Genomic DNA, 16,376 nt, shown 5'->3' with positions numbered 1-16,376 from the left:
TATTTAAGAAAAAAATCTGAATATTCAATAAATGGTTAAGAAGACGCTTAGGAGGAATGAAGAGTTCCAAAAGCAAAATTTAAAAGCTTGACTCATGTATCAAGATGAGGATTGCACAGTGACAAGATTGTTTTAAAAAATGCTTCGTCAGGGCAAGTGTGAGGGGAAAAAGCAGAGCTAATAAAACTGAAGTTGCACATACTTGTCCTGTTTCCATGCCAGCACTGAATGAGCCACTGTAAGGTTTGAGCTAGAATTCAGTTTCTATTCAGACCAGAAAGATTATTCTAGAATAGTCTCAGAAGCAGTAACTGATAGATACTGTAAGTAACAGTAAGGCTAAGACTACACAAAATAGTCACCTGAAGCCTTTCCTAGCCTTTATCACTTCAAGCTTTTCTTTTACTCAACGGTTCTTATTCCTCTTCATAGAAATGGCACAAACATTGCTATCAGAAATAGACCACTATATCTACTACAAATCTGCTAAGAACTGTCTGTCCCTACACCCCTCTCTCCCTCCCCCCCAAATGCAGCACTGACTTGCCCCAGTCATTACAACATGGATACAACAGAGGAGACGCAGTAAAAGCGCAAACAGACACGTGCTGGAATTCACAGTTCCTATCATCAAGTTTAGTAAGACCCCTGCTTCTGTTACCAACTCTTAAAACATACGTGATAATACTCAAAGGCCTGGTTGTGAAAAGCAGCTCTTGTCAAGCTGCTCACTGGTGCAGAAAGCAGAAGCCACTGAGATAAAATGTGGCTCCACACAGTGCAGGCTGGGTTGGATTCCTTCCCCACTTCCTTCTCCCATTAACCCCCAATTTCTGAAGTTTCCTACTCTTGCTTTTACAGCTGTCTAAAAAGCATGCCAGATCAAAGTGTTGCTAAGGTTGTCACACAGCTCTTCAGGTAAAATGACCTGGAAATCACAACACTACTATGTACGACAGATCTACCACACAAGCACATTTTGACAGCAGGACTGCCAGCACTGGTGCACTAAAACAAACCTGTTTTGCTCAAGCTTAGACTTTTATGAGACTTTTCCTGCTCATTTGAGTTTCACATGCAGGAAACACTTTAAAGTATTAGGAAAGTTCTCTTTTGCTTGTTCCCTTCACCCCACTCCTTCCTCAAAGTACATCCTGACAAGCTTGTAGAATCAAATAACATTATTCTTCTCTGAAGAAGGGAGGTGAATAGACAGATACATAACTCAAAGTAAATCTTTGTTCTGTTTTACTCTTCAGACAGCAATTCAGTCTGAGGGTGTTTGCATTCCACATCTGGTGACTAAGTCACTCACAAAAAAACCCCAACAACAACAACAACAACAAAAAACCCAAAAAACTTAAGAGGAAGTTGCACAAGAGCAATGAAATAGTTTGAGCCTTTTAAAGAAAGTATTAGGATATTGTCTTTACATCCTAGCATACATATAAGCAAAACAAAATTTCATACCACACTACTTTTTTTCAGTATAAAACACAAAAAACTTCCCTGCAGAATAGTAAGACTTTACTTCCAGAAAGCAAGTCACATTGGAAGGCCAAAAATGGAAGAGGGAGGGGAATGACAAAAAGTGGAAATGAGAACAGGATAGGAAAAAACTCATAGGCATCAGAATCAGAAAACAGGAAGGAAGACAGAAAAAGGTGTTCCAAAAGTTTGAAGTTTCCTCTTTTTTTTTTTTTTGCTTTTACACACAAAAAATATAGTAATATTAAAGGATATCTATGAAAAAAATAGCCATAAAACCCCCCAAAAACAAACAAAAAACCCCAAGCACCAAACAAAAAACTAAACAAAACCAAACCAAAACCCAAACCAAAACAAAAAACCAAACAATCAACCCTACATTTTGCTCCTTTACAAAATAAATACTTCAGTTAAAAATCATGTAGGATGCCAAATCTTGATCTGATATGGTACCAAAATGTTAACGCTGCATTTGGACACTTACATATATTTCATATGAGAAAATATTGCTATTTGGGTATTTAAACCACCAGAGATTTGTACAGCCAAATTCCTTTTGCAGAAAGCAACACAGTTAAACACTGTAAAACATTCACAACTTCTCACACTGGACTATGGCCAGTATTCACAGGAGCAAGTGAACAGATTTCCATAAACCTGTTGAAAATAATGCCAAGCTTACTAGTAAAAAGAAGAAAGTAGCATTTCTAGGCATTAATAGCCTACTAATTTGCCTACAGTCATTACAGTCTCACATACTTACAGTAAATCTTTTTTTCTTCTCTCTGTGTTCATCAGAGCTGGGAATGCTAACACTAGGGCAGCTTTCTTTGAGATCCATTGTAGGTGTCTTTTTGATTAAGATTAATCAGGACCCTGGTTCAGGTGTTGCAATCAGAAGATTATCTTCAACGGTACTGATCCACGATACGCAGCTTTTCTTGAGAAAACGTCAATTCCATCATGTAATCTTAAAAGTGAAGATAAAAGGAATAATAAGTATAGGAACACTTAACTTGCAGTGCTAAAACCTGTGTGACAAGAACTTTTCCTGGCAGGGAATATACATTACTATGCACATATACAGCCATCATCATTATGATTTTGCAAACTCTTTCATGCTTGTGGTCCTTTGTTGTTTAACTGATTAACTCACATTCTTTGAGGACACAACTGCATCCAAAAAAGTACTGAGTTGTGCAGTTATAGTGGAAACAGATTTGGGCCTGCTTACAGACTCTGAAGGAACAAACACATAGCACAGAGAAATAAAGAAAGATGGCAACCTGGTATCAGACACCTGAGAAAAGCCACTGACATGTACATTTGGAACAGTTTATTTCAAAAACAAAGGTTTTCAACAGCATGAATCTGTACCAGAGGGCATTTCAGATTTGTCAGAACATGCCAAGTGTTATTTAATTATCACAGAAACAAAAGACGACATAAGAAAAAATAATTTTTCATCTGAATTTTAGAGAGAGGCACAGGTATCGTCCGTCATATGTCTGTCCAAGTACTTGCCTTTACTGCCCCCTTTTACCCCATACTTGGCATACTTTGTGTTCAGCAGTAAGGTCGTACATTCCGTTCAGTAGCACAGTTTCACTTCCTTGAAGAACTTGAGAAGGGCACGAGACAAGCAAGAGAATAAAGCCACCAAAAAGGCAAAGAACTTAGAATTAACTAGATGCTGCTTCACTCACTGAGGGACAGTATTCTCCACACCTGCCTTGAGCACAAGCCAATTGTTTTGTAGACAACTGCAAGCTACAGAAACTTCAGCACTGGCTACGAGCAGCCAAAATTAATGCCACATAGCTACAACACTGTTCAGGCCTGCAAGGTCATCTCAAGAGTTTTAGTGAACACACCTCAGCTTTTAGAACACTGTGTGTCTGACCAGCTTCCAAAGGTGAGAAATTTTTTTTAGAAAGAAAACCTTACTCAGTTCTTTTAATTAAAGCACCAAGAGGAAAAAGAAGCTGCACCCAGATCAACATTTAACTCCCTATTTTTTTTAAACAGGGAAGTAAAAACTGAACTGTATTTTTCAAATCATAAATTTCCAAAAAGCACAAACTAATCCAATGCAATTCTGCTATTAGAGAGACACCCATATTTATGTTGGCATGAAGACCAAAGTCCCTGGAATCCAGTAAAAAGATCTGTTCTTGATACCCAACTAGTCTCAATTAATCAGTTGACTATTTTTTTTTCTCAAAAGCCAGATCATCTATCTATCTATGAAGTTTTAAACTTCATGTTATTATTCCCCCTGTAGTTACTAAAACTAAGTAATTTTACAAGATCTGAAAAAGGAGTGTCTGAAACCACTATAATCACAGCTAAGTGATAGATCATCCATACTGCAACGTATTTAGAGAATGATTTTTAGTTGTATCTCCATCTACCTCAATTTGACTGCTTCCCTACCTACAGATCATTCTCTTCCCTACAGATCATTCAAGCCACTAACACAGTCTTCAAGTTTCAAACTGGTTCGTCTTTTCCTTTGGCAAGCCACTGTTAAAAGCTTCATTATAACAAGAGACAGTTCCCATTTTCCATAATTTTATACTGGCATGGGTTTAAGAATTTTCTTCACCTACTGTCACACACTCAAATTAAGATGTAAAGGTTAACTTGTGCTCTTCACCATCACAAGAGGTCCACTAAAATAGTCCACAGTGACCACTTTGAGTGTTTCACTAATAAGCTTAGACTTTACTAAGCATTTTGTCAATCTTTAGCCATTTCAGATCCAGCATGAGGAACTGAGCACAAATCCCTGTGTTTTCGGTCTTCCTGCTCATCACAGAAAAACAAGTAAAGCTTTAAAACAGATTATGTGTTCCCTGACTAATATCACTCACTGTCTTTCTCCTCTTGTAAACCAACATTCATTACAAAGGTTCCTTAACATGCTTGCACTCATTCTCACAACATAGGCTGTGCTTCTCTCACCCCTTTCATGTTTTATTCTCAGTGTCATAGTTTTAAATACCAGTACAGGAGCAGTTATGGATTAAAAGCTGAAGTACAAAGAATATCACTTGGAAGACTGAGCTTTATTCCAGATTTGAAGTTCTAAGATCTACAGAAAACAAAAGAAGGAAGTGTCACCGAGATTAATTCAGGAAGAGTTTTCATCTTACTGGGGAGAAAAAGAATAAATCATCTGAGAAGCTGAAACTGCAATATTCGTATTTCTTTCTTTAACCTGATTAGAATATCACTGGCTGTGATTATTTTCTTTCACCAAAGCATCTCCTCTGAATTGTACCTGGGCCACCAACACTAAGCTGAACTGACAAACTTGGAAGAAATGCATTCTCTGCTTGTCACTAAGCTCCAGAGGATCAGTTTTCTTCCAGTTTCTGTGTCATCAGTCTGTCAGTTCTTGAGAGCTTCTCATACCTGAACTTTAGGTCTAACTGAAGAAATTGAGACAGATTTGCCTTAATCTTTGTAGTTTAGGGATACAGCTGCAGACTTAGTAACAGGTAAAACCACTAATGCTGAGGTAACTACATGGAACAGTAACTGGGAGCAAACAGTAGATACTTAATGTTCATCCACAGTTTCAAAAGTGCAAACTGCAGTGTCTTGAGGATTGCCAGATACAAGTGAATTTAACTGACACTGTCAGCTAAGAAGTTCCTGCCTCTGGTTGTGGCTTTTCCTGTAACTAAGTATACCCTGGCCTCAACTTTGGTAACAGGCACAAAGGAAAAGGAACCTTAGAAAGCCAGGTAGCAAAATAAATAATTCTTAAATCATACTTGAGCACTAGTGATAAAATTTGTAAATAATGTAAGGTACTGAAACCACTTCTGTCCACAAACAGCTAAAACTTCTCATCTGCTACAGGATCTAGGCCTGCAATAGAAGGCACAGATAAATGCATTAGAGGACAACAGAAACCATGTATCCTCCTGGCAAAGTTTCAAGCCTATCAACAGCTACACTGTCCATTTTCTCCATGGTGGTTGTCAAAAAGCAAGCAGTATTTTCACCATTTCCTGCAGGAAGCCACAATGTCAAATTTCAGGCTGACCCTTGCCCCTAGTGAAGTAACAGCATGGCAATAACAGAACTCTGACACCATAAGAACATACATAGATACCCACACAAATGAAGACTTTTCTGAATGCCTTATAATAAAGTACTTTGAGCAACCTCATAATATCTACATGGAACAGGCAAACATAGTTTTGTGATACATGGCAACCTCCTTTGAGCTCTTTCTACATAAGCTAGGCTCAATCTGTATTAGGAAAGGTTTCTGAACCTTAATCAGATTGTTTTATTCTGTACTGAAACATTTTTTTTTTCTTTTTCTGAATGATAAGAGCACTGTATAACTAAATCCTCTTGTTCTGGGTGCTTGCAAGCCAGTCTCTGTCAAGAATGTTCAAAACTACATTAAGAAGCTGTGTACTCACCTGCTGCCTCTCAGCTGTAGCTAAATTGTTTTAAATGCCACTAGGGCCAGTGTAAATAGCTATCATACTGCAACATTTTTGAGTAATACAAGGGAAACAGAGACAAGAACAGGCAAAAAAAATTGAGACACTCCCCACAAGCATGCTTGGAAGAATCATAGTGATAGATAATCACCCACTGGAACAGAAAATACATTTCCCTACGCACTAATCATCTGCCTAGAAACACTCTAGGACTCAATCACCAGCAAAAACCAGCTACTGAAAATCCCACCTGAGTATGGTTCCAATCACAGGAGGAACCTGAACATACAGAACAGCAAGACAGAGGAGACAGTCCTATTATTTGCTATAAACATTGCTCTATTTGCTCTTAGAGAAAGTCTCATCTTTGGCATACTTTTCATCACTTCCTCAGTCTTCTCCATAAATAGCTTGTGCAATGTCCAGTGATACTCTGAGTCATCAGCAATCTTTGAGAAAGCCCAGAAGTCCACTTTTTCTCAACTGCTGTATGATGAAAGAGTCCCACTCTTGTACCAGACAAGCAGCTGACACACAGGAAATGGGAGACAGGGTATTCAGAATCCAATGCAACAGAAACACAGGATAAGGAGGGCCAGTGACTGCACAAGACACATCTTGCAGAAAGAGTCAAAAGCAAAACACACCTCTAGTCTGTTATGAGAGATGGATGGCCAGAAGCTGTTGAATAACCAGGTTCCAAAGAAAACGGGTTTCACATAGGCCATCCTTTTCAATACCACATATATATGATTCTAAATACAAAACCACTATAACCGCCAGCACAGACCTCTAGAAATATTCCAGATGAAGGAAAAGGAAAGCACTGATCAAAACACTCTGACCTATGATTGGCCCATCTCTACTCTCCCTTCTATCTACATTTTGAGACGAGAACTGAGAATTCAGTCGTTGGTAAAAAGGAAAAATCCTGCTCCCTGTTTACACACTACCCACTCCCTCACATTTTTTAAATCTCCAGTAGCACCACTATGGAAAGCAAACCACCTTTCTGCAGCAATGTGGGCAAAGGGCAATTCAACTGATTCTTCCTAGGAAAAGGATGGCAGGTAAAGTGAAAAAAAACAACCCTCAACCAGGAGAAAAAAAGTAGTAACTCCTCTCTCTCTCTCTTTTCCTCTATCAAATTTAATTTGGACAGTCATGCAAACATTTACTAGCCATACGTCTACTGCACCCAAGAACATCCCTTCTGCCACACCTCCAAAAATAAGCTCCAGTAAATTACTGTAACTGGCATACAACAAGATTCGTGGCTTGGACTCAATCTATTTCTATTCCTGTTTATTACACAAGAGCATACAAGTTCTTTGATGCCCTAAGCAAACTCCAACAATAAAATGTGTCTAAAAAACAAATGCTGCCAATAGAAAACAGCTGCCTTTTAATCCTGAACCCAGGTCCATAGTAATTTCATCTTTAGTCTGTATCCATAGTATCAAGAAAGGTTGCTCTGTGCCTCAATCAGTATGACTTACACAAGCAACAGAGTACATAAAAAAATCAAGTTTGCATTACACTTGCTACATGCACATTTCTTGGCATGCTTCCTCACCCATCCTACACACCAGGTCCAATTAAAGTTAAATGTAGATGCCTAAGGATAGCATAGATCAAAAGTTGTAGCAACAGTACTGTGAGCTACTTTTAAAAGGTCTTGCAAACAGTTGGTACCAGCCACTTGCAGCATAGTCAGTACTACGTAAGAGGACGCACACTTGAATAAACACAAAGTAAATCGTGTCAGTCTTGTTTTCACTCTTCTTGATTAACCATCATAGAACCCCAAATTTCAATTCCAAATATACTGACCATTTTTTTAAAAAGACCTTCAAAAGTCACCAACTGTTCTCCCTGTTTGACTACAAAAACACAGAAGAATTCTTATCTATTTAAAACTGATGCAATTGCTAATGCATAGAACATGAAGAAAATTAGTAGCCCTTATGTACTATGCTTGGCAAAAGGGTAAAAATCTATACAGCAGAATGTATCTAGATATTAAAATAATAAAAAATCCAAGTTAATATTCCCAATTCAGAAATCACACTTTTGAAGTCTGTGCTCTACAGAATCCATGGCTGCCTAGAATCATAAATCCGTTGGATAACGCAAAGGCAACAGCCTAAATTTTGGAATAAAAAAATAAACTTAGTAAGAGAAGGAGCCTTTAGCAACATCCACATTGCATGCCCGTTTCACCACCACTTGATTCCTTGTATTACATCAGTTCAACTAGAGCTGGTATTTGATGTCAATTCTTCATGGACAGTTTACAAACTCCAGCAGGTAAGAGCATAAATTGACCTTTCACATATTTCAGTGCTGCACAGAGAATAAAGTGTTTTTTTAATTCTATAAGGTTTCAGAGAACAGCTGTTTATGCATGTGTAACAGAGCTCAGTGCTGTAACCTCAGATGTGGTGAGGCTGCATTCACAATCAAAGGTGGGAATTAAGGTTGGAAAGCAATTTCAACACAATTCATCATCATCACAACCACTTATGAGCACTACTTGGGCTCTAAAATGGTCAAGGTTGTAAAAACTATCAGCACTTTGCACTGACATGTGCAAGTTAAACATGCCGAATTTCTGACCCAAACTCAAAACACCTTCTAAGAAATAGGTCTGTTTTCTAGCTTTAAGTTATTAGAAATACCATGCATAGAGACTAACTTAATAATAGCAGTGAACTTTCCAAAATGCTTTCCAAAAGCTAGTAACTTTTTTTTCCTGAAATCTAAAGTATCTTAAACCCTTCAGGAAAACACTCCTCCATACACATCTTTCTTTTTTATTACTAGTTCATGTTACAGTCATGGAAGCGACAGATGTGCAGGTGAAAATTAAACAAAAAATTAAATAATTAAATCAGAACTAAATTTAGACATTCAGACCAAGACAACGCTCACATTAAAAGAGCCCCAAATGGAAAAAAGCAGCCTGTAAAAACACAGATTCGTTCTGCATCAGTCTATAAACAACACATTTAACACGTTTGAAAGGAATTACAGAGAAAACTGAGCTACAAGAATATTGCAGCAAGTGATATTCACAGAAATCTTCAGCGGCAAGAAAACTGAAGAACCGTAACTACGTTCAAGTGACATTACTGTGTTGAAAGGAGATGCAGTACCAGCACAACGGGCAGGTTTAAAAGGACATAAGAAATGAACGTCCCATACTGCAAAATTACTGCACATCTAGAAGCACTACAGCTGCACGTGTCAGAGTTGCTAGAGGAGAAAAATTCACATAAATGAAGGAAAAGGACGACCTGTCAAAATAGCTTAAGCCTTAATACTCAACAACTACCTTTTAATTAACCTCCACAGAATTAAATTCCTTGAGGGTGCCAGAATCCCTGCAAGACGGCATTGCCTAAAAAGCTTTAGCCCTTCAGGACAAGACCTCCCTCAGGTTCGTTGCTCTCTTCCACAACACCAGCTCTGTACTGCCTACAAACCGCTCGGGGAGAAGAGAGTCCATACGGTGCCGATCCAGCCCTGGGGCACACCCCTGGCCCAACGCCTTGCACAGCAGCACAGCGAGTAAAGCAGACCCGGCACCTACCTACCGACCCACCGAGCCCGCCGCGCTTCGCCTAGGCTGGGAACGAAACCAAGCTGCTCACCTTCACCCCACCTACTCCTGCTCGGCTCCCTGGCTTCTAGGAAGTTACAGATTCCTCACACCCCCGATCCAGCGGCGCCGCGCGGCTGCTCCCGCTGCCGCCACCGCTCCCCGGCGCGGCCATCTCCTCCCCGCCCCGGGTCCCGCTGCACCGCGCCCGTTCCCGGAACCCCGCGGGCTGAGGATAGCACACGGAGCCCCAATGGCAAGGAAAGGCGGCTCCGCCTTGGGAGAGGTGAGGCCCGGGCCGCCGCGGCAAGACAGACCGACCGACAGACAGACAGATCGACAGACAGACAGACAGACCGACAGACCAATGGACAGACCGACCGATGCCCGCGCCTCGCCTCCGCTCAGCCCCGAGAGCAGCAACGGCGGCGCACGCGGCGCTCCGCCCGCCCACGCACTCCGCACGTGCGGTCGCCGCTCCGGCGGGAGAGGGGGGGGAAGGGGCCGTTAACGCCCAATTAACCGCCTCCTCCCGGGGAAAGATGGGCGGCGGGGAGGGGGGGGGGCACTGATGATCCCGCCAGCGGCGTGTGGAGGCGAGAGAGCAGCCCCGGCCCACCCACGGCCGCGGCCGCCCTTCTGCCCCCCTCCGCCCTCCTCCGCCCCCGCGGCGCCAGGCTGCGGCCCGGGCGTGGCGCGGTACGGACCGGGCTGCCCGCCCGCCCGCCAGCGCGGCCCTCCGACCGCCGGCCGGGCGCCGCCTCCAGGCGCTGTCCTACCGCCACCCCTGCGCCCTCCGAGGGGCTCAGACCCCGGGCTGCAGATTGGGGACGGGAGATTTCCCCTACCTTCTTTTTAATGAAATAATTTTTTTTTTTTTCCTATTAACTGGAAGTTCCCAATTCTTTCCCCGTCTCCAGCCGACAGGTTTCATCCCCATTTTTTCAACCCCCGGTAGGATGTTGCTGCTTCTGTGGAGTGGCTTCCCACAGAAACGCCTGAAAATCAACAGTGGCCAAGATACCACTCTGGTAAAAATAAATAAAAATTAAAATTGCCTACGAGAGGGGTTCAGGGGTGCCCACGATCCACTAACAAGGCTGTTGTTAAACCAATCGGCACTGTAATGGGTGCTCTCCCCATTCTGTATGTGCAGAAGGAGTAACAGAAGAGACAGGTTTGAGTAACATCTAGCACTATTGAGGTAACTATTTCTGCACCCTCTAAAATCAGAGGGTAAATTTCAATACCCCAGTTAAAATGCAACCAGATCTCTTAAAGTGTAACTTGGCAAGCTTTTCCTAAGCAGATTGAGGTCATAAAGCTATAATAAATAGAAAAAAATACAGAAGTAAAAAAAAAAAAAAAAGCCTTTCAATGACAGTATCACTGTGACTCTATCTGGATCCAAAAGAGCAGGACAACAGGAGTTAGTGCGGATTCAGTTGAACAGAACAAACCCGTGCACCCATTAACTTAAAACTTGCATTTACTGAGGATCTGCTGCAGTGTCCCAACATGTATGTTCATTGTTCAGACAAGGCTTAAGAGGCAAAGAATATCTAAAGCAAACACTCAGGAGGGATAAAAGCCCATGCTGTTTTAGCTTCATCCATACAAATAGCTGAAACAGTTCTCTCCAAGTTTCAACTGCTGTATAAAGAAGGAGCAAGTCTGAAAACACCGTGGCCCATTCCATTGTCTTAACTGATGTAACATGCTTAGGAGCCCCCAAAACTTCACAGGTTTTCACCAGGATTCTTTTTATTATTGATTATGGAGCAGCCTCATGTTCTACAAGCGTGTCTTCACAAGATTTGTATTTGGGCCTGATGAGACACGACGATGCTCTCTTTCAACAGTCTCAGGCACTGGCATGTATACTGCAAGTAGAGATTTGGGAGATCCTGTTTCTGAGCACTCCTGCTGCAGTATTCCTGCATAATATTACACTTGTGTCAGACACTGACAGTCATCCAAGCGCTCTCCAAAAACAAACCAGAGACGCAGCCTGGTATTATTTAAAATACGTCAGTGTTTGGATGCACGTGTTGTAACTGTTTACACAGAAGCTGTAAGTCAACTGGATCACAAGCTTCCATTTCAATAGAGTCCACACAGGAAGAAGTGAGGTATCTTCCCACCCTAGCCCGTTTTTTTGTATTTTTGGGTAGTCACTGCTAGGATACAGAGACTCTGCATTGTAGCAACAGCTACCTTTTGCTTGCTCAAATCTGGCAAGGTGTTTGCCATAGATTCACAGAGAGGTTTTAAAGAAATGTTATTAGTCCTCATTGTGAACCCCAGAGCAGAATGCTTTTCAACTTCAGTCAGAGTAACTTACTGGCAAATAATTTAATCAGGTCATTTGTATTCAAGAGTTATTTTACTTTCACTTGTTTAGCAGTGTTCATTTTTGTCTTGTTGGTAGTTTTCAGTTAATCATTCACTTGTCAGCAGATCAGTTGAATGGAGTCACTGGACTAATTTACAGTAAGTAGAGGGGCCTCAACACAGGAAAGCAGAAAAGATGACCCTGGCCTAGAGATATTTAATTAACTCTACCTAGCCACACAGTCTAAACTCTAAATATTTGACTGAAGAGGAGCTATTTGTCCTTTCTCACAGCTGAAAACTCCCTGAAGATTGGGCAGTCAACTGGTTAATTTTATGCAGTTCCTTTCACTGCATTATTTAAGACTGTGCTCAGTCTTAAATAATTAGAAAGCAGCAACACAGTACATACCTTTAAACTGTAATTTGCCTGAATGAATTTCACATCGTGCTCATCTGTCTAGTGCATCATAACAAGCAAAACGCTATCAAGGTGCTAAAATTTTTTAATACCTTAACTGACACGTTTGCTTGATGAGATTTAAAGGGTCGTATTCAAATGTGACTGTGGATACCTGATGGTTAACTGCGTAGCACACACAGAAGCACAGAACTCAACTTGCCTTTTAAGTGAAGCTAAAGGTCAGCATTCGCTCTCGCATTTTTTGTCCCTGGGAACTCCCTTGCATTCCCCATTTATGTTTCCTGGGCAAATAATACAAAGAATCTCAATCCCACTGCTTTGCAGCACTTTGCTTCTAAAGAATGTTACAAATCCATGTACTCTGCTGTCATCCCAACTATTTCAAGTCTTTGCTGAAGAATACCAATGACTGGGTGACAGGGGTGGAAAGGAAGAAAAAAGGGAAACAGAATGAACCCACTGCAAATGCAAGAGGTCACAGAAATGCACCCTTGACATGTTTCTCCAAGCTCAGTGTGAGTAGGTAGCAATAATCTGAACTATTAAGCTCCTGTTTTTACTAAAAATGTCCTTAAATTAGCAGGAAAACCTTGTCCCTGACAAAAGGTCAAAAGTCTAATTTTACAACATCAAGAGGACTATATAGATAAAAATATAATTTGAAAAAAATTGTAAGATAAAGACATAGGAATTCAGATAAGTTGTTTAAACATAGCCAGGAGCTTTTCTATTGAACACTGTTCAGCTTGTATATTCTGTGGTAGTTTAGTATGTATTCAACACAAAAAGCACAGCCCAAACCACTTGAAAAGCATATGCCAATATTTTTAGTTACTGCTAAAACACAGTAGGTCAACTGAGCAACACCCTGAAATCACTGCCTCACAATCAGCTTCAAACACCACCACCACAGCTCTGTTTCGGTTTCTGTATCTTAAAAAAAGTATTTTAGCTTACCACCAAGCTTTCTATTCTACTCCTTACATTCAAGGACAAAACAACCTTTTTGCCCCAGAACAGACCACATTAGCAGTAATCAGATTTGTACACTCAGATGACAGCATGTTTGGGACCAAAAACTCTTCTGTGACAGTAGCTCATTAACCAGCAACTCCAGTTGAACCAAATGCATGTCTGTTTAAAACCCTCCAAAGGGCATGACCATGACACTGCATCATTATTGTTAGCCTTTATAAAGACCTAAACTTAGACTTCACTCAGGTAACTGGCATGTGTCAATTGTTGTTAACTTGCATTAACCAATTGTTTTAATCAAAGAATCCAACTCCAAGCAAGTTGTATACACCTACACAGCACTTAACATATGAGGACGTAACTCTTTGGAAAGCCTCAGGCTGCAACGAATGGGCCCAACAATGATGCAAACTCAGGGCAAATACTGTCTTACACTCGGTATTCTGGCAGCCACAAAGATCCTATAAAATGTATGAATACAGATAAGCACCTGCCCTTTTCTACGAATTACCCTCACACTACTTCCAAGACTCTTCACAGAATCACTGACCTGTAGAATCATTCAGTTTGGAAAAGACCTTGAAGATCATCAAATGCAATCATTAACCAAGCTCTGCAATGTCCAGTGCTATGCCATATTCCTTAGCACCACATTTATGAATATTTTGAACACCTCCTGGGATGGTGATTCAGCAACCACACTGGGCAGCCTGTTGCAGTGTTTAGTAACCCTTTCAGTGAACAAGTTTCTTCTGTTACCTAATCCAAACCTCCCCTGGCACAACTTGTGTCCATTTCCTCTTGTATTGTTGCTTCTTGCTAGGGCAAAGAGACCAACTTCCACCTGGCTACAATCTTTTTTCAGGTAGTTGTATGAAGCGATAAGGTCTCCTCTCAGCCTCCTTTTCTCCAGACTTAATTCTCCGAGTTACCTTCCCAGTCTCTTATGAGACACTACTCATAAGACTTGTTCTCCAGACCCTTCTCCAGATTTAGTGCCCTTCTCTGGATTTCCTTCAGCACCTCTATGTCTTTCTTGTAGTGGGGGGCCCAAAAACACAATACTTAAGGTGTGGCCTCAGCAGTGCAGAGTACAGGGGGGCAATCACTTCCCAAGTCCTGCTGGCCACACTGTTTCTGATACAAGCCAGGATGCTATTGGCCTTCTTGGCCACCTGGGCACACTGCTGGCTCATATTCAGCTGGCTGTGACCAACACCCCCAGGTCCTTTTCCTCTGGGCAGCTTTCCAGCCACTCTTCCCCAAGTGTGTAGTGTTGCGTGGGGTTCTTAGAACCCAACTGAATGACAGCACTTGGCCTTAGTAAATCTCATACAACTGGTCTCAGCCTGTCCAGATCCCTCGGTAGAGTCTTTCTATCGTCAGGCAAATCAACACTCCCTCCCAACTTGGTGTCACCTGCAAACTTATTGAGGGTTCACTTGATCCCCTCACCCAGATCATTGATAAAGATATTAAAGAGAACTGTCCCCCAACACTGAGCCCTGGGGAACTCCACTTGTGACCAGCTGCCAGCTGGATTTGGCCAGCCAGACTTTTTTTGACCCAGCAAAGTGTACACCAGTCCAAGCCATGAGCAGCCTGTTTCTCCAGGAGAATGCAGTGAGAAACAAGTCTTGAAAGCTTTACTCAGGTCCAGGTAAACAACATCCACAGCTTTTCCCTCATCCATTAAGCAGGTCACCTTGTCATAGAAGGAAACTGGGTTCATCAAGCAGGATCTGCCTTTCATAAACCCATGCTGACTGGGCCTGATCGTCTGGCTGTCCAGCACATGCTGCATAGTGGCACTCAGGACGATCTGGTTCATAACCTTTCCCAGTACTGAGGTGAGACTGACAGGCCTACAGTTCCCTGGATCCCCCATCCAGCCCTTCTTGTAGGGGAGTCTTCCCAGTCTCCAATTAACTAGGACCTCCCTGGTTAACCAATAGTAATAAATGCTAGTAAATAAATGCTAGTAATAAATGCTATGGGGCCTTGGGTGTATCCCCCATGGCCCCACAGACTTGTGTATGTCTAAATGGTGCAGCAGGTCACTAACCATCTCCTCTTGGATTATGGGGCCTTCAAACTGCTCCCCACCCCTGTCTTCCAGTTCAGGGAATTGCATATCCATAGAACAACTGGTCCTACTAGTAAAGACTGAGGCAAAGAAGGCATTAAGTACCTCAGCCTTCTCCTCATCCTTGATCCCCATGTTTCCAACTGCATCCAATGAAGGATAGAGGTTCTCCTTAGTCCTCCCTTTGTTGCTACTGTATTTGTAGAAGCATTTCTTGTTATGCTAGAAGTATTTCTTGTTATCTTGCTTGGATAAACCTAAATAATCCATATTCGTACCCCACTGCCTGCTTAGGAACAGGACATTGAAGAGAAAGGGAACAAGCCAGTTGGAATCAGGCACTCAGCACTCAAGAGTCATGTACTGGAGAAAACAGTCTTCCAATACATTCCCTGGACACATGGGATTGCCAGAAAACAAGGGCTAACGAGGGGAAAATCAGAGAGAAGACCTTCAGCAGGAAAGTGATCTAGCTGAAAGCCTGAGAGTGAAAACAAGTTAAAACTGTGGAAGAAATGTCACCTAGAGTAGGTTTAAAACTCACAGTGCACATGCAAGCAACAGTGTCACCAGGTAAATGTTCTTTCCTAAAGCTGGTTTTATAACACATAATGCACGTATGCATATCAATAGCTTTCACTTAATTTTAATCTTCATAGCTGTGTGCCTGTGCTTATTAGCGAAGTGTGAATAATCGTTCTTTTAAATGAGCTGTGCAGAAGAATTTTTTTTCCCCACTTTATTTTTGTACTCTGTATCAACTACAAAAGTGTCTTCAGATTACAGAAGCAGTCTTTGAATTTGAAGGAATGAAATTAATACTTATGAGAGCAATTCATAGTGAACATATATGTCAACCCCTTCTCCCAAATAAACCAACCAACCCACCCAGAACTACTAAAAGCCACCTAAACAAGTACAACTGAAAGATTCAGAATTATCTCTTGACAAAGTGTATGAACCTAGCAAGTAAAGAAGGCTTCCCAACCCTGA

General features: G+C 41.6%; 1 protein-coding gene across 9 annotated transcripts in view; it reads right to left on the bottom strand.

Annotated features, from left to right (window-relative positions):
* Window positions 1-16,376, bottom strand: part of SGK3 (serum/glucocorticoid regulated kinase family member 3) — a 63,371-nt gene that overhangs the window by 28,095 nt on the left and 18,900 nt on the right. For 2 of the 9 annotated variants that reach the window (XM_071737680.1, XM_071737686.1), the window contains exon 2: window positions 2,252-2,458. The exons of 1 other annotated variant lie outside the window; for it this stretch is intronic. In XM_071737680.1, coding sequence (XP_071593781.1) covers window positions 2,252-2,329 — 78 coding nt within the window. In that variant the 5' untranslated portion in view covers window positions 2,330-2,458. 6 more of the 9 variants (XM_071737684.1, XM_071737682.1, XM_071737685.1 and 3 more) reach the window with 6 other exon arrangements.

The sequence above is a fragment of the Heliangelus exortis genome, chromosome 2 (genome assembly GCF_036169615.1).
Source record: "Heliangelus exortis chromosome 2, bHelExo1.hap1, whole genome shotgun sequence".
Taxonomy (NCBI): domain Eukaryota; kingdom Metazoa; phylum Chordata; class Aves; order Apodiformes; family Trochilidae; genus Heliangelus; species Heliangelus exortis.
This window is presented reverse-complemented; position numbering and strand designations above follow the sequence as displayed.